The sequence below is a fragment of the Aulonocara sp. 'chitande type north' Nkhata Bay genome, linkage group LG11 (assembly GCF_057382095.1).
Source record: "Aulonocara sp. 'chitande type north' Nkhata Bay isolate Kocher_YH1m ecotype deep benthic linkage group LG11, A_spYH_male_GT1.1, whole genome shotgun sequence".
Lineage (NCBI taxonomy): Eukaryota > Metazoa > Chordata > Actinopteri > Cichliformes > Cichlidae > Aulonocara > Aulonocara sp. 'chitande type north' Nkhata Bay.
The window spans coordinates 21,211,449-21,233,618 of NC_141354.1; the positions used below are offsets into that span (position 1 = coordinate 21,211,449).

General features: G+C 38.9%; 1 protein-coding gene across 3 annotated transcripts; it reads left to right on the forward strand.

Annotated features, from left to right (window-relative positions):
* Positions 1-303: 303 nt before the first annotated feature.
* usf2l (upstream transcription factor 2, c-fos interacting-like) lies at positions 304-22,024 on the forward strand. 3 transcript variants are annotated; one of them, XM_086311076.1, is made up of 11 exons: positions 304-725; positions 1,198-1,238; positions 1,465-1,571; positions 2,683-2,802; positions 4,037-4,190; positions 8,166-8,253; positions 10,244-10,282; positions 12,340-12,398; positions 12,759-12,853; positions 12,983-13,111; positions 13,973-22,024. In XM_086311076.1, the coding sequence occupies exons 1-11, from the start codon at positions 691-693 to the stop codon at positions 14,060-14,062; spliced, it is 957 nt and encodes a 318-aa protein (XP_086167202.1). In that variant the 5' UTR covers positions 304-690; the 3' UTR covers positions 14,063-22,024. The 3 variants fall into 3 exon arrangements, with proteins under 3 accessions (XP_086167202.1, XP_086167203.1, XP_086167204.1); XM_086311077.1 differs by lacking the exon at positions 10,244-10,282; XM_086311078.1 differs by lacking the exons at positions 304-725; positions 1,198-1,238; positions 1,465-1,571 and adding an exon at positions 2,381-2,536.
* The last annotated feature ends 146 nt before the right edge of the window (positions 22,025-22,170 follow it).

Below are 22,170 nucleotides of genomic sequence, written 5' to 3' on the forward strand. Positions count from 1 at the left end.
TTTCGACTTCAGTTTGTTTTGTTTTTCTTCTTTTGGCCCGCAATAATTAGTAAAATCGTGGAGGCAAAAATAAAAGAATAGTTTGAAATAATCTTCTAAGTTTATTTTGTTTTTTGTTATTAGAATACACTTAAATGCCACTTTGTACGCAAGTCTTGGTGTTAACGAAGACTAATGCGCTCATAAATAATAACAATGTGGCATTAATACCTTGCTGGTTCAGATCTGAGCCAGAACATCGTGCCACTCTCTCGCGCATTAATAATAATTTTTTTAAAAAAAGCTACGTGCATAAGTTACTTGTGGAGCCTGTTCGTTACTCCCAGGTCACCGACAGAGAAGCTTTTTGTTTGCATTTTAATTGGTTTGCAACACTCAGTGTCTTCCCCACGCTCTAGCTGATGTTAATTCGCACTTTTATGGTCACCGGTGGGGGTGAGAAACCGTAGCGAAACGTTATCGACCGTGGTCCCCGGCAAGCAGCAAATCCCTCCGGCGCGACAGCTGATCGAGAGGAGTTACCTCGGATCACCCAGCGACATCAGCAGCGGCCTCCATTTTAACTTCGACACCGAGCCGTACCTCACGTGTCCTGGGCTGTCTCTCTCACATGACCCGAGTGTTTGTTCCCGTGATCAGCACTTCCATCTCCGTCTGTGACACCGAATATCACTTTTTATTTCAACACTGATGGATATGCTTGAACAGAGTCTGGACACCGCAAGGTAACTCGGTCAAAATGGCTAACTGAAAGAAGCTAGCCGCAACATGCTATTTCACACAGCTAGTTTACGACGCTAACCAAGGCCTTACTTATAAAGTGTTGTCAAAACGAATTTAATGTGTAGACTACAGCTAAGTTAGCAACACAGGTGGACAACTCTTTAAGCGGTATAACTTGGTTATATCCAAGAATAGTAGTGTTCATAGTTAACAGCTAAGAGAGCTTAAGCTAGCTTTTAAAACAAATAACTATTCTCAGCCACTCTTGGTAAACCAAGGGCAGTTGCTGTGCTGTGTTTTTCATTATAATTGTCCTGCTGGCTGACTGACTTCCCAGACATCACTTGCCACCCCTTACGGTGAAGTGGAGGGTCAGTTATTACTTTCATTTAATACATTGATATATAATTTTCACAAACATTAGCTGGTTGCGTAGCTTCTAACAACTGAGGTATTTCTGTATCCGCTTTGCAGCCAAGAAAAACAAGAAGAGGAGGTTGTCCAGGGATCTGAAGGTAAGGATTTATTTACTAAGCGGTCTTTGATCACACTGTAGTTTTGTGTGCGTACACAATACTTTATAAAAAAAAAAGCCACAAGCTCTTTCCTCAGTACACTTGCTTTTCTTTATGTGCTGCAACATTGAGCTTCGTTATTTGCAGCTACACTCGGGGCTTGTTAGCTGTTTAGTTACTTTTTCCATTCTAACTCCTGTTTCTTTATCCCCCTTTTCCCTTGAAGACGGAACAGGAGAAGAGCAGACAGCTGTTACAATAGCCAGTGTACCTCAGGCTGCAACATTTGGTGACCATAACATACAATATCAGTTCCGCACCGAGGGTGGGCAGGTAAGTAGTTAATGGATGGAAGTGTGGACACTACTGATTGTTGCTGTTTAATACCCATTTCAGAAAGCGTCTAAGTGTTCCTAATTGCATAAGGGCCTAGACAGTTAGAATAAATTGCCTCTGTTTAGCACTTATGAGAGTACACAAACAGCACAGAGTGGATAAATGTCCATGGGGTGTTTGTGCAGCACGATAATTACCAACTGAGAACTCTCAGCTGCATATTGATGGAGGTGGTTGAAAAGATGCTTGGACATATGGCAAACAACAGTGAGTGATTATATATGTTGAAGAACCATACTCCCGACGACAGTCCTTAATGTTTAGGCTTACATTTTCTTTTTATCTGATTGTTTTTCTTTTTCTGTGTGCTTTGACACCCTCCTCTATTACAAAGTCAGGAGGAAAGCACTCAGTAAATTCCCTGAAGGTATCAATGTTTATAGTCTTTTTTTTATAGCCTCAAAATTGACTGTTGACCTTTGTACAAAAGTGTCTCCTTCCTGTTCACTATGTGGTTTTCACACCACTGTTGGTCAGTGGTAAACAATGGGTCAGTAATGCCAGCATATACACTAAAAAAAGGTATTGTGACATTCATGTTGGTTTACCCTTACTGGGTGGTTTGCGCTGGAGGAAATTGAGTCAGTGATCCATGTGGTTCAGGCATAAACAAGACTAGTGTGAGCAATCATGTGATTTCAGTCTGGTTTGGGATTGGCATGAGACTGCTGTCACATGTCAGTCAGGAGGAAAGTCACATGATAGAGGGATACAAATACTGATTCTTCGAACAAACAAGCTCATTTTCCTTGCTATTTAAAATTAAATCAGGCGCATTCTGAAGCGTAAGCATATTGTGGGATGGTGAGATCAATGCACAAGTGAGGTTAGTACTGTAGTGTCAGGATACTAGGCTGAGCAGTACGGAAGCAACAGATATGATAAACAAATCAACAAGTCAGGTAAGGTGCTGTTTTATACACGGTATGATTGAATAATGCAAAAAAAAATACATAGAGTAAGGATATAAATGGAGAAGCAACTAGTTGCTCTCTTTGTTTTCTTCTTATTCTCTCTTTTTACCCAAATTTGTTTTTCGTCTGTGCAGGTGACGTATCGTGTTGTCCAGGTGACTGACCAACACCTTGATGGAAGAGATGATGCAGGAGGAGCAGTGAGCGTTGTCTCAACAGCTGCATTCACCGGGGCTCCTCAAGCTGTGGCACAGGTATCAAAATTTTACACTTTTGACTGGACCAAAGGGAAACCACTAGTAGTTTAAACCGTTTTTTAAAGCTTGCTTTCTTTATTTACGTGTTAAAGGATAAGGTGGAAGTTAATTTCTGCGTATTTTCATTTGCAACAGTCTCACTGAAAACAACTAAAACCAGTGTTATTCTAATTTCTTTTGTTTCTTTGTACACGCTTGTCATGTTTTAAAACATCAAGTTTACAAATACTGTTAAAGACATGAAATATATCATGGATCAGTATATACATCTATTGGCTGAAAAGTAGGTATATGAAGTTATTACTGTCTCAGTAATATTATTTTAGCTATAAATTATGTCTGACAGTGCAGAGTGTGGCTGTAAGTAAGGCACACAGCCATGCTCTTGTGTTGGGTCATGTTTTTTTTTTTTTTTTTCCCCGCTTTATGTAATGTTTTATGCAGACCAACACTAACAAAGATTGCTGTCTATGAGTGAAACAAGATGGTGTAACCAGTTTTTGGTTTCAAGCTGGTAAAATAGTATCAACTTGCAGAAAGGTGTGTTGTTTTGGTTACTCCTAAAAACAATTATGCTTATTAGCAAATTGTGAACTGTTGTGAGTACTTTTGAGTACACAGATAAAGCTTTTTGCTTTATCTGTATATATAATTCAAAAACGTAAAGTTAAAAAAAAAAAACGGTGTTGTATATCTATTATTATCAGTTATTCTCACCAGTTTTCCATATCACATCATCTCTACTTCACTGATTCACTGAAATTGCAGCAGCGGGTGTAATTTCTCTAAGCTTGCCAAGATGGAAAAATAGTCTAAAGAGTGAATTGTGTGCCCGAATATAATATCTAGTCAACACAAAGTGAGTCACATAGGTGTATAGTTTCAATGTGTGTAGTGCCAATAGTTGTTGCACAAGAACTGCAGTAACAGTCGGAGCACAGTTTGAGCTAAAAATATGCAATTTTTCTAGCAAGAACAGACCAAATTTGTTTTCATTAGTGCTATACTGATGGCTTTACTGACCTTGCTATTATCCCTGCTAACAAGATCACTGCTGCTTCTTTGCCTCCCTTTATCCTAGCTGTCAAATGGAACTGTGTCTTGCTTGGGGGGGTTTAGCAGGGATACCAGTATTGAGTCTGACAGAGGATGAGGTGTGCGTTTACCTGCTGTGACTGCTCCATTGCTGCTTGTTCATGGCTCTCCTCTGTCTCTCTCTTATCTGTCACAGGCTGTGATCCAGAACCCTTTCAGTAATGGAGGAAGCCCAGCAGGAGAGGCAGTGGGAGGGGAGACCCGCTTCGCTTACTTCCCCGCAACTGCGGTGAGCGACGGGACTGTGTCTGTGCAGGCCGCCACGGACCCCACACTCACACAGGCAGGGGGTGAGTCAGTTCTCACACCTAATTTGGGCTGGGGCTTATCACAGTGCTGCAGAGCTAATTAAGCTATTATTTTCAGTGACAAACAGAAGTGTGTTTTGAAGTACCTTAAGGAGAGAATAGCTGTCCTTTTTTTTTTTTATTAGTGAAACACGATCCTGACAGTTTGAGCTGATAACAAAGAAATCAGGGCCATTTACAGCAGATACAAAGAATAAGCAATATATCTAATCCCTCCCTGTTGAGATAAATTATCTATGCTGAGCCTCTAAATATCAATATTTTCATTCTCTATGTAGCTTTTATAAATAGATTTCCTCACCAGCTTGGGTGACTAACCCACGAATCCCATTGGTGGTGCTTTATATGACAAAATTGGGTGAAGTAATACATGTTCAATTCATATTTACATATGTTCACTAACATATATTTGGTGAGGAAGAAGCAAAGCAATCCAAAGATGATAATGACAATTGCACTTGCTTTTATATATATATATATATATATATATATATATATATATATATTTTTTTTTTTTTTTTTACACATGATAAACCTAAATATGTGTTGCAGAATCAATTTGCTCTGTGATTCCTTCCCCCCCAATTTGGATATTTTTGATCAGTAAGTTATTTTAAAATATAATTTATGATGCTGGAGAACGCAGTTTTCTCCAACTGTGAATCAGCAATTTTCAAGGGTCATTAGATCTTTATTAAAGTTGTAATAATTATGAGAAATATTTTAAATTGCACATACCCAGCAGCTCATTTTAATCTGTTTCAGATTCCTAACTTGGTAATGTGATGGAAACATTTTTTGCCATGACTAGAGTTTGCCTCCTCCAAGTCAAATATTATCAGACGCCAAAATTAAATTTGCCATGCTTACCATGTTTACTTGTTTACTTCATGTCACATGTCTTCCTATTCTGCTTCTCTTCCTCTTTCCTACCATATGCCATCATCTGGCTGTACTACCCGTCCTTGTGGTTTTATGCTGGTTGTCCAGGTCAGGCTATCATTGGCTGAAGCTGTGTTCGCTGAGCGCTGTAAGTGCTCAGTTGACCTAGAGAACAAGATCTAGGCTTTAATGCCTTTTTTTTTTTTAAACTAAAAAATAAACAAAACAAAAAACTGCCATCTACCTATTATGGATTATTCCGCTAGAACTAGCAAGAACACTGTTACTGCTGGCTGGCAGTTGACTGTTGGATGGTCATTATTTGTCTTCAGGATTGTTATGAAAGAGTCGAACATTGTGGGTCTCTAAGGATTTTATGTAGGAGAATGTACAGCCTGGACAGGAGTTATTGTAGGAACTTGTAATTCATCACCCAGTGTTTCTGCTGCTGGCGGTGCTTCTTGCTGTCATTTTGGCCCAGACTTGGGGTCTAAAAATGCTTGAAACTGGGATTCAACGTATCTCCAACATAAATCTATAGACCCAAGGCTGAAAGAGACAGTTCAAGTGCCACATTTAAGATTTTAGCCCTATACCTCATACGATATCATATTGTCCACAATAATTTTGGTATAACTATTTGCGATACATAAAAGTGTCTCGTCTTGATAAATATAGCATTTATGTTTGCTAGGGTACACAACAAGTCCAAGCATGTCTTAGACTGAGAACTACATGTTAGCCTCCAGTGATGATTTAGTGACCAATGCTTTGCAAAATACACAAGAAAACAGTTCACCCTAAAAGTAGAAACAGCAAATTTGTTTCACCACTTGAAGCAAAGGGCATACAACCAGGCTATGAAGAAGATGCTAGCTGACACAAAAATAAACAAATGCAGCTATTACTCTAGTTGCATTTGGTATGACTGGAAAAGCAAGCATTGCATGAAAATTACTCATGTGTTACATGGTAGAAAAGTAGGGCACTAAGCAGTTGTTTAAAAAGCTCCAAGCAAAATCCAAAATTCTGGATAAAAAATATTGTTAAATTTCAATTTTATTATGTGCTCTTAACTAAAAATGTAAATCTGTTTTTGTGCGTTGGAAGAAAAATACCACAAAAACAATTAAATGTAACTCTCGCTCATTGTCTCACTTACCACTAATACGTATAATAAATTACAGCTTTGTAATTTAATAAACTGGAATTACACAGTTCCACAAAAACAATTAAGTGTAACAGTGCAGGCTGCTAAAGTGTGGCTGGTTTAAGTTGCTTTTTTGTTAAACTAAAATGTTAGACAGTTATATTTTATTTTACCTAAAAGAAAAAAAGCGTGGAGAATTCCCTTCATTTTGTTTGCACTAATAAATGCTGCTGCCTGCAAGCTGCAATCACCAATAAAATGTTCAATATTTTTCTTCTGTGTCATCAAAAATAACATTTCCTTGAACTACTGTGATATAATTTTGAGACTACATCACCCACCCCTAATATCCAATGTGACCTTACATTATGCATTGTTTGTGTCTTCTTGAGAGAGATGGATACTTTGGACACATAGAAATAAGACAATATTTTGCTGACTATAACATACATATGGATGTATGTAGTAGTTTGTGGCAGCAAAACTACACAAACAAGTAGCAGGCACATGGCACTGAAACTTTCATAGTAAAAGAACAAAAAATGATTTACTTTTTTCTGTTATTTTGTAATCCAACTCATAAACATGATTAAAAAACACAAAAATGAAATGAGTTTAAAACCCCACCTGAGCTCAGTCACGCTCCAGTAAAACACCTATGTAGAGGCACATCTGGGGTCACACAAGGTCATTGCATTGATTCCTTAAATCATTAGGTTTCTTTGATGTAGCTCATCCATTGCTAATTAAAGACATAGCTTGTCAAGCTCATGCAGCACATCCACACACACACTGCTTTTCTCTCTCGTTGAGCATTGTGTGTCTACTTCCATCACATGACTTAAACCCACAGAAGTCAGATACCCTTAAGGCCATATCAGTTGATGCACCTCAGCTGTAACTTGTATAATAGGCTCGGCTAGGTGCAGCTTTAAGAGTGAGATTGGAGCCAAAGTGTTAATGCAGTTTGATATAAAAAGCAAAGCACTTAATGTGCATTGAGCATCTTAAAACATTAAGACGTGGCCTCATTCAGAGGGAGCATCTGCAGTCTGCTTTAGCAGCAGATTGGAAAGCCAGAGTGCCTGGTTAAAAGACTGAATGTACCTTGCTGTTTTCATCTGAGAAATACTGATTTTCTTGTGTGTTTTCTGTTAGTGACTGATTCTGCGTTTTAGTCCTTGATCACATTCTTTGAAATAGAAATAACTACAGGCTGAATGTCTGTGTCAAGACCTGTTATTTGGGAAGGTTTTCTGTGAGAGGACCTTCATTTTTTGTGGATAGTTTTTGTTTTTGTTTTTTTTGTGGCAGAAAATTGTGTTGCTCATTTTGTTTGTCAGGCCAGGTCTGCCATCTTGCTGACCCAGATGACAAGATTAGGTGGCTTAAGATAAAATAAGTGGATTTATTTCTTGATGATGTTTTGGCTCTTGAATGAATATGGTATGGATGAGTAGTGTTAGTAGAATATTCTTCTGTCTACATCTTGATTGTACATGAGAGTTGAGCCTGTTTCTACACAGTTGGCACAGTTGCATCCTTACAAGAAATTTCGGGGTTCCACTTTGCTAGTTGGCTTAAGGATTTCTGTGTTATTTTATCGTTGTGCCAGATGTGGCTTTTCTCTACTTTCCTCCCACAGTTTAATGACATGCACGTTAGGTCAGTCGGTGATTCTGAATCAGTCGTAGGTGTGCATGTGAGTTTAAATGGTTGCCTGGCTCTTTGTGTTAGCCCTGTGTTGAGCTGGCAACTTGTCCCTGCCTGTTGTCCAATTTCAGCTGGGACAAGCTCCAGCCACCTTCCCCTGGATCCTCGTTGGATAAGCACTTAAAAAATTTAATGAATCAAGTCAGTCTTCTGTGAAATGTTGAGCTGTCTTACTCTTCATTGTTGACTGATTACACCTGTGCCTTCCACAGGTCAGTTTTATGTGATGATGACCCCTCCTGATGTCATTCAGACAGGCACACCACGAACCATTGCCCCACGAACACAGCCATACCCTGCGTAAGTATCATCTCTGTCATCTGCTGTTTATGTGATGGAAACAATATTGCCAGTGCAGCTTGAGACACATAAAACTAGGCATGTTTTAATTTCAGTGGAGTTTAAAAGTAGATTTAATGACAAAAGCTGTTAAATACATCTAATATCATAATAATAAAGTTACTATGATAGGTTTCAGTTAATTTTGATAAGGGCTTTACGCATTTATTGCAGCAATAAATGATTTGTGTTTAGCAGTGTGGCTCTGCTCTCTTAATGCTTCAGAGTGCATCTCTACAAAACACATCCTTTCAAGAAATGGTATCCATCAGAGTCTGAATTAGTACTGTCATAACAACGAGGGCATAGATTATCATTAAAAGATAAATATAACAGCAATATAAAAAAAATTGTTGCACTTTTTCAAAAAGCCTCTAAGATTGTGATGCATTGAAAAGGCAATAAAGTCTTATTTAACATAGCAAGATGTTCATTTTGTGAATTATCATTCCTGTTTTAAGGTATACAGTAAAGCAGTGTATGTTTCAACCGTGTGACTAAAAAGGGTTGCTACTGTGTTGGTTTTGGAGTCAGATCTACCCCTTTCTCATACATCTAGTTTCAAAAAGCCAAGATATTGATCTGCAAAATGCTCGAATCGAGGTGGCAGAACAGAAGCTAAAAAATGAAAGGGTGAATATGTCGTAATAAGCCGTTTAAAATAGTTTCCTAAATTCAGAGTTTAAATGAGATGTATTTTCAAAATCAGTATTTAGCACGCTATAACTGTAACTGCTAATGCAAGAGGGGAGTGTAGAAGTAGAGGGGGTTAAACTGCAATGCAGCAGATTGGAATGATGTATTAGTAGTAATCTATCTGAGCAAAAGAGAATTGTCTCATATGAATGAATGTTCTATTCAAACATGACTGAAAGACTACTGTGACGTCCATTTGAACAACTGCAAGGCTCAAATTTCTCAGCCTTGCTGCCACTGCTGTTTTCTTTTACTCAAGGCTGTTTTTCTGCCCAGGTAATCTCTCTTGTGTTCACCCCGAGTTCATGGTTATGATTGATTTTTAAGGATTTCTTTTTTTCTTTTTTTAGCACATGGTAGCCACACATCTTTTTTTTTTTTTCTTTTTTTTTTAACCTTTCGAACTCTCATACTGTTTATCGCTAAAATTCACAACGTGCATTATTCTAATCATGCATCAAAGGGATCCATCTCAGACTCTCCAACTGTTAGCCACATGCTGGTGATTGCTGTTATTAAGATCATCAGCAGGCTCACCTGAGCAAAGGGTTTTAATTTTAATTGCATGCGAACCAAGCTGGTTTTGGCCTACTACTGATTTTTATTCAGAAAAGGGGATTTAAACAAGCTTTATTTATTTATTTCATGGTTCATTTGAGTGCCAAAACACACCGGCACAAGAGCCATAGCCCTGTGAGATTCAAGGCTCATGAATGTCGGCTAGGTTTTGTTTTTTTGTTTTGTTTTGTTTTTTTTGTACCCTGTTTGGTACGAGCCAGTTTTTTGCCTGGTTGGTCACTTAAAAATTAACACATGACCCAATTTCAAATTGAGTTAGCTCCGAACCTAAGTGAATATTCCTCTGATTTCATCCAGGCCTATACTTAACCTTTAACTCGTGAAAGTGATGGGATTGTGGTCAATCAGATAACACTGCTATAAGGAGAATAGCAACCAGGATACAGCACTTTATCTTCTATTTATTTTCTATCTAAGCTGTTTTTTTACATTTCATTTCTCATTTATTTATTTATGTGTTTATTTATTTATTTTTCCAAGAACTAGAGATTATTTTTTTGTTCTTCTGTTCAGGACACATTTAAGGGGAGTTGTGACTTATTTGTACATGAATAATTTATGATTTTCAGTGACTTCAAATAGAATTATATTTACATGTAAAGTGATGAACCGTGACGTTTTCGTTGGCATGTGAGCAAAGTGAATGAAAACTACCCAACCTATCTGCCATTCACAGAGATGAAAACGAGCTGCTGCAACATGAAGTTTTAAACTGGTGAGGACAGTTTCCACATTTCTCCCCACTTACAGCAAATGAACTAATCAAATTAGATCACAAGAAGCAAAGAAGCGCACAAACCTCTGCCCTTCACTTTTCTCCACCCCTCCCTTCCTCCCTGGTGATTCTCCCTGCTCTTGATGTGTGAGACACAGATGTAGCAATTTTTCAGTGCTGACCCTGATCCATTGTTGTTAGTACTGCTTGTGGCAAATGTATTTTTCCATTAGGACCTAGAAATCAGGTCATTGTTCTCCATCTGGAAACAAATGGCTTACTCCACACTTTTATTTTAGTATAATTTTCAAAGTGTCCTTTGTTGTAGCCATTTGAGTTTGGTTCTCTTTCAGCCTAGTTTTAAAGTTGGTCATAAAACTATATGGACAGCATTTGCTCTTTAAGTGCATTTTGTTGATATGACAGGGCTATTGAGATAAATTGAGCCAATGGAAGCCATGTGCTTTCACTTGGAACATCTACTTTCAAAATAAGTAGTTATTTGTGACTAACTAGCTAATAATCACAAATTTTTGTGCTCATTTTTTTGAGACAATGACAGTAATATACACAGGATCTTTTTTTTTTTTTTTTTAATGTAATTATTATTATTTTATTTTTTTTAGAATTATTTTTCTGAACTCATCCATCGAGGTGATCTGAATCTCAGCCTGCAGTCTCTTGTTTTTCACTGTGTAATTTAATGAAATATTGTCAAGGCCATGGCTTGGTGACATAAAAGCAAAACTTTGGAAGAGGGTGGAGAGTGGAGGTGCATTGGTAAATGATTACATTTGTAATTTTAAAGATCAATAAAAAATTGTGCAGACGTTTTTTGTTTTATACATGCTGTATTCAACATATGGAAAGTCTTCTACCAGAGGAAACGTACTCATAATTTTTGGGGTTTCTCTGGCAGCCTTTACTCTCGGGGGCACTTAAAAGAGGTGTGCAGGGAAAAAACATTCCTCTAGGCATGTACATTTAGTTATTCAAACCGCCATCCACATATTTTAACACTTTGCCTAAGAGTACTGTTTGGCTGCTGAATCCATTATACAGCTGAAATCCCATTAAGATGTGTTGAGATACATGTGAGAGAGCCGTTTGGCTTAGCTGACTATCTCAAACGAAGCTATCAGCAGTCAAGTTGTGTTGATTGGACACAAATTCTCTGCAGTAGACTAGAAAAGATTTGTTTTAAGGCAGACAATGAAGACAAACAACCTCATAGGTCATTTATTACGTCACACAAATTGCAGGCAAAATTGCAGTGGCAATAAGGAGTAGTTTAATTTATTCTCAGAATTTTGTAGTCCCCGGTGTTCAATTAGTGAAACCAACACTTGGTTGTACAGCTATCAACCACAGCTTTAAACCTAGTTGAAAGGAATAACATTGATTACCTTTTTATAATGTAATGCTCTGTCAGGACATCCCGGGTCCTGCCTTTTATGTGGCAGGTGCCCTCAGTGTACACTAGACCACATTTGATTATGTGTGAGTGTGTTATTGGTCTCTTCATGCCATGGTGGGTGGTATGATAAGTCTCCTTGTCACGTCTCTGAGACTTAATTAACTGAATCCTGGGGGAGGTTGCAAAGACAAGAGACAGTTGTGTCATTAGGTGTACACCCCAACTTCAGTAAGCAGCATCTGGTTTTCTACAGTGTTGTAATTTTACAGCATAATAAAGCATTGCACTTCCTCCAGGCCACACCTGGGAAGAGGACAGCCAGCTAAAGTAAGGAGGCTAGCTGATTCTCAGTATTCCAGACAAGGCAGCTTGGCTCAAGGCTGCAGGCGTCAGGACTGCATATGTGACCTCATAGGGCTGTGCATCATTTAATATTTCTACCAAAGGCACTAACCATCTTCAGAGGCTCATTTTAAATGGCAATAACAATAGGCTTGAATTTAAAGATAACAGTGAAGAATGGTTTTTAATAGGCAAAGGATTTGGAGGATTGGATTGGATTTGTGTCCGATTGTATGGAGCGCAGAGATGGGAGATATTGTAGTGCATGAAAAGTGTTTTATTTCCTGTCTATCTGCAGGAAAATGGATGGACCCCGAACACCAAGAGATGAAAGGAGAAGAGCACAACATAATGAAGGTGGGTAATTAGTCATGATTGTGGCTTTTGATTTCATCAGACAGTCTTAACACAATGCCGTGTGGTGCCTAAATGGAACATTTTTTGATGAAAGAAAATCACTAAGCCCTCACAAAATATTCTGTTAAGAGTAAAAAAAAAAACAGCATATAATTTTGACCAGCCACTAGAGGTTGCTGTTGAGCTGTCAAAATCAGTCAGGAATGTCGGTACTGACGAGATCCGGCAGATGAAAACCTTGTTTTGTAAATCAGAATGACCTGTGATCTTTTACTGTAGCTTAAATTAGAAATCTGGAAATGTGGCTTGTATGCATATACTGCTTTTAAAAACAGTTCTTCTTTCATCTCTGTTCATCAGTCGAAAGACGGCGAAGAGACAAGATCAACAACTGGATTGTCACACTTTCCAAGATTATCCCAGACTGCAGTATGGATAGCACCAAAACCGGAGCAGTAAGCAGTTTGTTTGTCTTTTAAATTTGCGCTTGACTCATTAATACTCTATAAAAATTATATTTATCACAATAATTATATTTCTTTTTTTTAAAAAAAAAAACTGTGACAATGCCTCTGTATTTATAGAGCAAAGGAGGCATCCTGTCTAAAGCTTGTGACTATATTCGTGAGCTGAGGCAAAGCAACCAGAGGCTGCAAGAGAGTTTGAAGGAAGTGGAGAGGATACAAATGGACAATGAGTTGTGCAGACAGCAGGTATGAATATCAGTCTTTGCTCTAGGCTGCAAATGGGGCATCAAGCGAAGTTTCCGTGACTTTGGTAATGTGTAAAGAAGGGCTATGAATGATAATTCAGAGTCCTCCTTTGAGGTGGTTGGGTGTAGCAGATAAATAAACTTGCGCATAATAAGGCCGGCATAGTGGGCTTCATATGTGGCTGTGAAGATTGCCACTGCATTGAATAGATTAGTTTGCTTTATAATTCAGTGCAACATTCTTTCACTTAAGTCTCAGAAGCATGAAATCCACCTAGCCCCATATGCATCTTCATTTCTCTGAAACAAACCCCCTGAGACTTCAGGCTGCATAGCTGATCATCACAGCCTGACAAAGTGGATCAAAGAATTTGCACTCAGATAATGAGAAGTGTTACCTGAAATCAGTGCTTTGAGAGACTGTGGGAATAATATACACAGGGGTTGTGTGAGAACTAAGTGCATGCTAATGCACTCAAAAGTATTGTGAAATCTTGCAGCTCTGAGTCTCTTGCTTGAATCTTGTGTCTGCAAGCGATTCAGTGATATATTCTTATTCAGATGCTCAAAGCTGAATATCCTTCCTCAGTCCCTCAGTGGGGAGGCAATGAATTCAGGATTCGCCCAGGGGAAATGTAGCAGAGATGACATACCTCAAGATTTGATAATCCAGTTGGTTGTGGGCATCAGTGTTTTACAGGGTCTACACACGCTGCTCTCTAATCTCAGGGATTGCATAGTCCTGTGTATACATTAGTCAGCTCTTAGTTTTCAAAGGAAAAAGTTTGGTCAGTAAAGTTAAGGCTGTATTTTGCTGTGGAGAATGTTGTGGATGATGCATTTTTTTCTTCTTTGGTTTAAGATTGAAGAGCTGAAAAATGAAAACGCATTGCTCCGAGCGCAACTCCAGCAGCACGGCATCGAAATGGTTGGAGAAACGCCACCACAGTGAATGAAACCAAAAGAGCAGCGCAGGGCACACCCACTCAGACATATAACTGACACAGTGGGAAACAACGCAAGAAAAAAAAAAACGAGAGACTTTATGGAGAATCACTTTCTTTTTAGTGAATGCATCCTCCCCTGGGTTCCCAGGTTGTGAACCCTTCACTAGCCGATTTTGGCTGCACTTGACTTTTCCAATCGTATTGAGATAACCACCCGCTGCAGCTGAGTAGAAATGTGCTCCAAGAAAAGATGCCCACTCACCTTTATCAGGGTGCTTTACTGTAGGACTAGCTATGAAAGAGACCCTCTGCTGCCCTTCTTTATTTGTATTTATGTAGCTTCATTCATGGACTACGATGTTTGGCAATTATTTCTTTCCTTCCCAAACCCTTTCCCTCGTTATTAATTTTGACTTACTTCATGCTTTTATTCTGTTTGTGTTTTTGAGTTCTGTATTAATATTTTGTTTTTAGCCCCTTTAATTTATTAGTCTGTTTGCTGACAGAAGCCTTGATGGAGACCCGTTACGATGAAATTTATGCATCCAGTGAAGCCGACATCAAAGTATGAAAAACATGATTCTACAGACAGAAATAATGTGACACACATAGCTTACCTAGACCCAAAGACAAACAAGAATCTGTGCTTGCTGATGATTCTGGGCTGATTTATGTAAATATGGCCTCTCATGTTTTAATACAGATGTTACAGAATGTTAAAGCAGATTATCTCTGGGAGTAAACAATCAATAACTCATTAGTTCCATGCTGGCAATTGTCAAAACAATTACAACAAAGTGTGTGCAATCTATGAAGTTCAGTTTGCTGAGGCTAAAATGTGGTTTACTTGAAGTGTTGGGCATTTGCTGGTGAAGTGGTATTTAAATACAAAGTGAAATGTTAGAATGTGGAACATGCAGACACGTCAAACTTCATGTTGTGGAGAGGTGAGCGGGGCAAATCCCAACTTTTGCCACATATTTAGGTACTGTGGGTTTTGTTTTCATCCTTTGTCGGGTGACTTACCTGTGTCCCAGTACATGCAAGAATAATCCCCATGTTTCATTTCAAGCTGTTTGCTCTATTTTGGTATTGCAACACTTCAAATGGAGCTCAACGCACAAGGGGGTGGGGGGCACCCTGGAGAGCAGTGCTCAAAGACTTTGCTCACTATAGAAAATGAGTACACGGAAATTCTGTGTTGCAGTTCTTAGTTGAGCATGACTCATTCTCTACGAAAAGACTAAATAGTTTGCATGCGGGTAACTTGGAAACGATCTTACATATTTCTCCACCCACGCAGGCAAACAATAAGTAAACTGTAATTGGTTGTACAAACAGCAAAAGGCAACATTAATGTTGCTGAAGGTTTTGTGAATGAATATAAATGATGTGTTTTGGGTTTTGTTTTTTTTTTGTTTGTTTGTTTTTTTCCCACTTGGGAAAATGTGAGTGGAAGAAAGATGTCAAACTTCACTTAATAGAGCACGATTGCTTCTCCTTGTATCAACAGCTCAGGATCCAGCAAAGAAAAACCAACACTCAGACCCCTGGCAACATTGGCTATCACATTTTAATATCTCAGACTTGCTTGTGCTTTTAAAAGTGCTGTTCTGCTGCAACAACTGGATTCAAACCTGGGCGATATAGTGCAAGTGTCTGGTCTATCAAATGAGGCTCCTAGCCAAAGTCGAATGATAGATGTTTTGCAGTAGATTTTTTTTTTTCTTTACACCTCAGTGAGGAGAGACGTGAATGTGAAGAAATGAGTACTGCTTAAAAGATGGTTGATCAGAAATCAAAGGTCATTCGTGGCTAACTTTTTTTTTTCTTCTTGCATTTCTTTTTTTGAAATGGCAAAAGGAAGAAAAATCCTCTTTTCCTCTGTGTAGCAGCCTCACTGTTCTCAGGTTAGAGACATGTTTTCTAAGCAAAATGGTGGAAAATAAAACTTTCACAATCTAAACATCTTTGTCTGTGGATCATCGTTTACCAGATCTTGGGAAAAGCTGAATATATATTTTTATTTCCATCCGCCCAGTAGCATTGCATATTATTATATACATTATTATAAGATTCATTGTAATTTAAGACACTGATTTCCCTTTACCTTTTATTCTTAAATACATTTGCTCTAATTAAACCTAATCATCCCATTGATGTGTTAAAATTCAATGAAAACTAACCTGATTATGACTGTAAAATAAGTTCAATCCTTCTTTTTTTTTTTTTCTTTTTTTTTTTTTTTTAAATTAATTATCTAGAATTACTTGTCCCTAACATAGACATAGTAGGCTATCATTTTTGGCTATCAAATCAATAAGTCAACACAGTTTACATAAAAGAGTGGGTGTGACCTGTAGGAAACAGCCGGGTCTACACGCAGCCGAGTGGGATATTTAATATTTTAATGAAGTAAAATGAAAACAGCTTCAAACTAAAATCAGCACGACTGCTACGGGAAAAGCAGCTGTATAGGTTTTAAAATGTGGTACACTATGTTTGGACAAAAAAAATTGCTGTGGTTTGTTTAGCTTTGACAGCGCTATATTTATAAAGTCTATGTTGAGCCAGGAAGAAAAGCCAGCAAAAATACTGACTGTGCAAATGAAGCGGCCTATCACTATCACAGGAGGACCACAACCATGTATTTAGTTAAATTAGTGTGCAACTTGAATAAAAGGTATTTGTGTGAGATGTAAGACAATTTTAGCTGGTTTGTTTTAGATGCAACCCTGATGGTGTTAAACAGCTGGAGAGCTGCTGATTCATAGTACACACCCCAAGCCTGTTTAGTGTGCTTTCTTCCAAATGATTAATATACAATGTGCATGTCTCACCATGCATGCAGCCTGTTGCTCCTATTATTTTTTTCTTTAATCTCTACTCTTTGAACTTTTTAAATTTTGCACTTTCTCAACAGTTTCCCCCTAAGATTAAAGTATTCTGATCTGATCTGATAACAACAAATATCCCACTGGTTTCATAAAGATTTAAGTAATGTTAAGTCCCCATTTATAGAGAGATGGATAGATATTAAGTCTTTTAAATAAATCTTAATACTTAGACAAGTAGAATTTTTTCTTTAATGTGCGATCTCAAACTGCTGCAATACCTTTTTAAAAAAGAAGCTTTCAACATAGCATAAAATAGTGTCATTGATTTGCATTAAAATTTTCCAAAAGGCACAAACAATAAAAACATGCTCCAGACATCCAGTTCCATCACTTGAAAAGCTGAGGCGACACCTAGCAGATAGCTGCTGGTTACAGCTGCCTCCTTTAGCCTGACCATGGCTCTTAACTTTAAACCTTAACTCGTCCATTTTAGGTTTATTAATTCCATGAACGGTTCGCAGCCAAGTGTGAAGCGGTGGGAATGAGAATCAGCACCTCCAAATCTGAGGCCATGGTTCTCAGCCGGAAAAGGATGGAGTGCCTTCCTGCCTTCCTGCCCCAAGTGGAGGAGTTCAAGTATCTCGGAGTAGTGACCGAAAGAACGAGATCGCAAATACAAGCGGCGGATATGGGCTTCCTCCGAAGGGTGGCTGGCCTCTCCCTTAGAGATAGGGTGAGAAGTTCGGCCCTTCGGAAGGGGCTCAGAGTAGAGCTGCTGCTCCTCCACATCGAAAGGAGCCAGTTGAGGTGGTTCGGGCATCTGACAAGGATGCCTCCTGGGCGAGGTTTTCCGGGCATGTCCCACTAGGAGGAGGCCCCGAGGCAGACTCAGGACACACTGGAGAGATTATATCTCTCGGCTGGCCTGGGAACACCTTGTTGTTCCCCTGGACAAGCTGGTGGAGGTGGCTGGGGAGAGGGAGGTCTGGGCTTCTCTGCTTGGGCTGCTGCCCCCGCGACCCGGCCCCGAATTAGCGGAAGAAAATAAATGGATGGATGGATAACTCCATAAAACCTTTTTTTTTTTTTTTGACCAGGCTGTAAAAAGACTATGCTATGAAGTTGGTCGCTTTAACATGGGAGTCTTTAAAGGTTTCATTGCTTTTGGTGCAGTATGGCGGAGCGGCTGTTCGCAATGTGGTTCTAAAGGTTGCTGATGGCTCTAATCTGAGTAATTTTTAAAAGGCGATGTGGTTTTTGCTATATGTGGCTCAACAGTGGAACACTACGTTTCATTTGCCACCAGTTGCCTTTCACTTAGATGTGCATGTGGCAGGGATCTGGTCCAGCTCCTGGGCATGTTAGTTAGTAATTTGGGACAATACGTCTTTATTGTTGTGAACAGTTGGCAGGTTGAACTAACACAAAAATGTCTATATTCTCAACAAAACGTGCAGGGTATAGGGTTATATTGTCTTGTCAGTGTGGAACAGAGATACAGTTTTAAATATATTTTCGAATTTTCTCTTACAAGGATAGAGTTACTATGGGTTACGTGTCCCATGTGTACTCAAATCCACACAATCAACACACTGGTAAGTATTTAGAAGATATAGAGGGCACCTTGGGGGAGAAAGATCAATGATGGATGAAAGCTATATCCAAGCCCTTAGTGAGATTGCGTTGGGCAGGGCTACATTCTGCTGCTCTTAAAAGAGAAGCTGCTATTTTATATAGATAGATAGATAGATAGAGATATATGTAGACTGCTGTTTGCACAGACACAGTAACACATGCACTGAGTATTCACTTGACTGAGAGTATGTGCTAAATTTGATTTGGTTTTGTTTTCAGGCTTGTCAGCTGCCATTTAAACATGCATAGACAACCAAGCAGGCAGGCAGGCGTCTGTGTGTCCCCGTTTCTGTTTGAAGTGGATGATCTCTGATCCCACGTACCTCTCTGATTGGGACATGCGTAGTCTCTCTCCGTCTGTCTGTTTTCCTTCTTCACCCCGAAAGCGTTCTGAATCGAGTCAGGCAAAGCTGCAATAATACTGATTTGGAAAGGAAAATGAAATGACATAAAGACATGTTTCTTTAATAAATGTTATAGGAAGCATGTACCAGGGAGTTCAACCTTCACCTCTAAGACCAGATAAATCACTTAGAATTAATTGATGTATTAATTGGAAGAGGAAAGTCTCTCCGCTTTGAGCAATGGATTGTTATTGCCGAAATTGTATTTAATGGATTTGAATCAGTGGTTTAGGTCTGGTCAGTACTCAGTGAATGTCTGCTGCACATTTGCCTGGAGGAAGGGAGTGAAAAAGCCACTTCTATAAAATCCTTTATGTGATTTGGATAAGTCCTTTTTTAATTTTTTCGGTGTGTGTGTGTGTGTGTGTACACATCTACCAAAGGACACGGTTGAGTGATTTTCATTGAACTCATGCTGGCCAAAACATTCTCCTGGAAAGCCACAGTTTCATGGCCTGCAGGCTTGTCTTACCTTTGTGCTTTTTTAGCTACAGGAGCACACTGTCAGGAGCATGTATTGTCCATTGCCCAAGCTTGTTACACATTCCCCCTCTCTCTGAGGTTATTTGTTGAAAAAGCCTGACAGAAAGAGTCTTATTCCACCTGACATACAATGTGCCTCACACCACACTTACCATCTTTCTTGGTTGTACATTAATAATGACATAGCACCTGTCACACTCATAAGAGAAGTATCAGCACAAAGGTTTGTATTCTGCTGCTGTCATAAATGGAGCATAGTTTTTTTTTTGTTTGTTTTTTCGTTTCGCCTTTTTGTGCATCCAGAGTGTCATATTCAACAGTATTTCCAGCACTGATCAAACTGACGCATCAAACTGGTGCACGTGTTGAAAGACACGTGTCTCTGTCTTAAAGCTGTGGGTCATGTAGTTTGGATTGCACCAAACGTATTGTTTGAAGTACCATCACTGGGGATAAACACTGAATATCTCCCTGTCTGGCATCGCCATTTTATCATGGATCTGGTGTTTCTGAGAAACCAAAAATCTCAGTTCAGGAAAAATAAATGTATATGTAGAGCTCACTGAGTGGATTATACCCTGTGCAAAAGCCAGTTTAACCAAACAAAGATTTAACATCTTTTTAAGCTATAAAATATCATGTATAGATGCTACATTTAAATGAAACACGGTTGACTGGAAAATTATGAGTAAAGCCTTTCACTTTGGCAGACAACCCCAGGTGTGCTTTTACACTGACATGGCAAAAGATGCTTTCCATTATGAGGGAAATGGGGGAAAGGAGTCATCTTCCCACTCTGAAATATCACCATGGTGTAGTTGCTCATGAGATACTAGATGCTGAAAAGCTAATTCATACTTTTTTTTTCAAGCAGACTGAAATTATTGTGTTCTTTAGACTTCTATCCAAGACTAAAAGAAATCTCACCTCGGTGTTAAGCTGGTTTCCCCCCATGTGTTGTATCTGAAGGTACCTCTGAGAGACAAAATCTGTTTGACAAATTAAAACATTTCATAGCTTAAAGTACTTTTTTTTTCTTTGTAATGTTTAGCTTTTTTAGCCCTCTTTTTTTGGGGCACATTATGATTTTATAATAGATTTTGAAAATAGATGAAAGGAGACCAGGCAGTAGAGCTGCACAATGACATGCAGCAAGGGTGTACTGAGTGTACAGTTTATAATTTAAATTTTTTCATTCATTGTTTAGTTGAAGTTGCTATGGTAGCATGAATAAGTGCTCTCTTGCCCGTTATTTTTATCTATTAGGACTGGTCTTACTTACTGAAATTTTGGAAGTTCCAGTAGCATATTGTAACCTGCCTCTCACTCCACGCTGACAGGGAAAGTCCCTGCATTGACCAGCAACCCATTAACCTGTACTCCATACTCCTCCCCCCTGAGTGATGTCCCAACACTGGTTCACTCGTGACCCAGTTTTGAGAGAAGACGTATTTAGGGAAATGGTTGACTGCATCGAGGGGCACTGTTTTTGTGTGATGGCTTTGGCAGCTGGCAGATATAATGTATGGATTGTCTTACAGCAGCCTATAAAGCATGTAGGAGCAAGGGGGAGGAGGGGTGACAAATGGATGGGGACAGCAGTAGGGTATGATGATGAAACAGAGACAGACGGGGGCAATGTCCTCGACCGGGGGCAAAGAAACTGGTAGAGTGGCGCCTGCTGAGGTGAATCTGTCCGCCATGCTGGTGCCGGCATTTGTTTGGCAAGTAGATTCCTACTGATAGCCACAGGGACTGCTAACAGACAGGGGCGCCCAGGAAAACAGGACAAAATGTGCACTTGGAAAACTCTGCTATGAATTCTTAAAAAAAACAACTTCAACGTCAGATCTTTAATTTTTCTTTTCTTTTTTTTACACTCTGGGGAAACTGGATATATTACTTTTGTCTTTGTACTGTTAACAAGCGTCAGATCTCGCATCTCACGAGTCATGCTTAGTGAAGCACATCAAATAAAATGACATGTTCATTATTTGAAGACATAACGTGGACTAGATATAGGATTAGAGCCTCTTCTCCTCACACGTGAGCATAAAAGACAAAAATCAAATGCATAGTAAGTAATGAAAATGTGATGATCTTGTAAAAATGATAAAACTATGGATGTGTTCCAACAAATGCGGAGCCATTCGTGGCTGTATTTGTTGACACTGATGTTGTGGTCACCCAAAGCAAGCATGTGGGCCAGCGGGGTTATCAGTAAACGAGACAGACTGACGCAGAGGTCCTGTGACATGTTGTTCCTTAATTGAGTCAGGACGGGCGATTGGAAAGACTTTGAAGGTATAATGAGAATTCAAATGGCCTCTGATTTTTATCACCCTCCACAGCGCGATCATTTATCAGTTTGTTCCTTTATTTAGCCGTTTTCTTATTTCATTTCCACCATTATTGATTTTTGTGTTTATTCACAGCCTGATGTTCCTGTGGAATAGTTTTCTTCCACTGACTGGTTAATTAATCTGTAGGTGTTTCTCATGGCTTCAGTAGCAAAGGAAGGAATGAGAAATCCGGTTTTCCAACAAAACTGTGAGCAGTCTGCTGTTGTTATTATTATGCCATTAAATAAACATGGTTTTTAATTGTGCACAGTTTGAAATTTATTCAGAAACTATGAGATTGCCAGGAAATGAGAAATGTTTTGAGGAAACAAAAGCAGCTGTTATTTTGTATGTTGGTTCTTAATTATCTGCTCTAAGAATGATGCATGAAAGAATAAAAACTATGACATAG

What these genes read in the sequence shown, in the direction of transcription:
- usf2l (XM_086311076.1), top strand. Translation starts at nt 691, where the DNA reads ATGGATATGCTTGAACAGAGTCTGGACACCGCAAG. An exon ending in CAGAGTCTGGACACCGCAAG is followed by an intron (nt 726 to 1,197) that starts GTAACTCGGTCA and finishes TCCGCTTTGCAG; the next exon opens with CCAAGAAAAACAAGAAGAGG. An exon ending in ATAGCACCAAAACCGGAGCA is followed by an intron (nt 12,854 to 12,982) that starts GTAAGCAGTTTG and finishes CTGTATTTATAG; the next exon opens with AGCAAAGGAGGCATCCTGTC.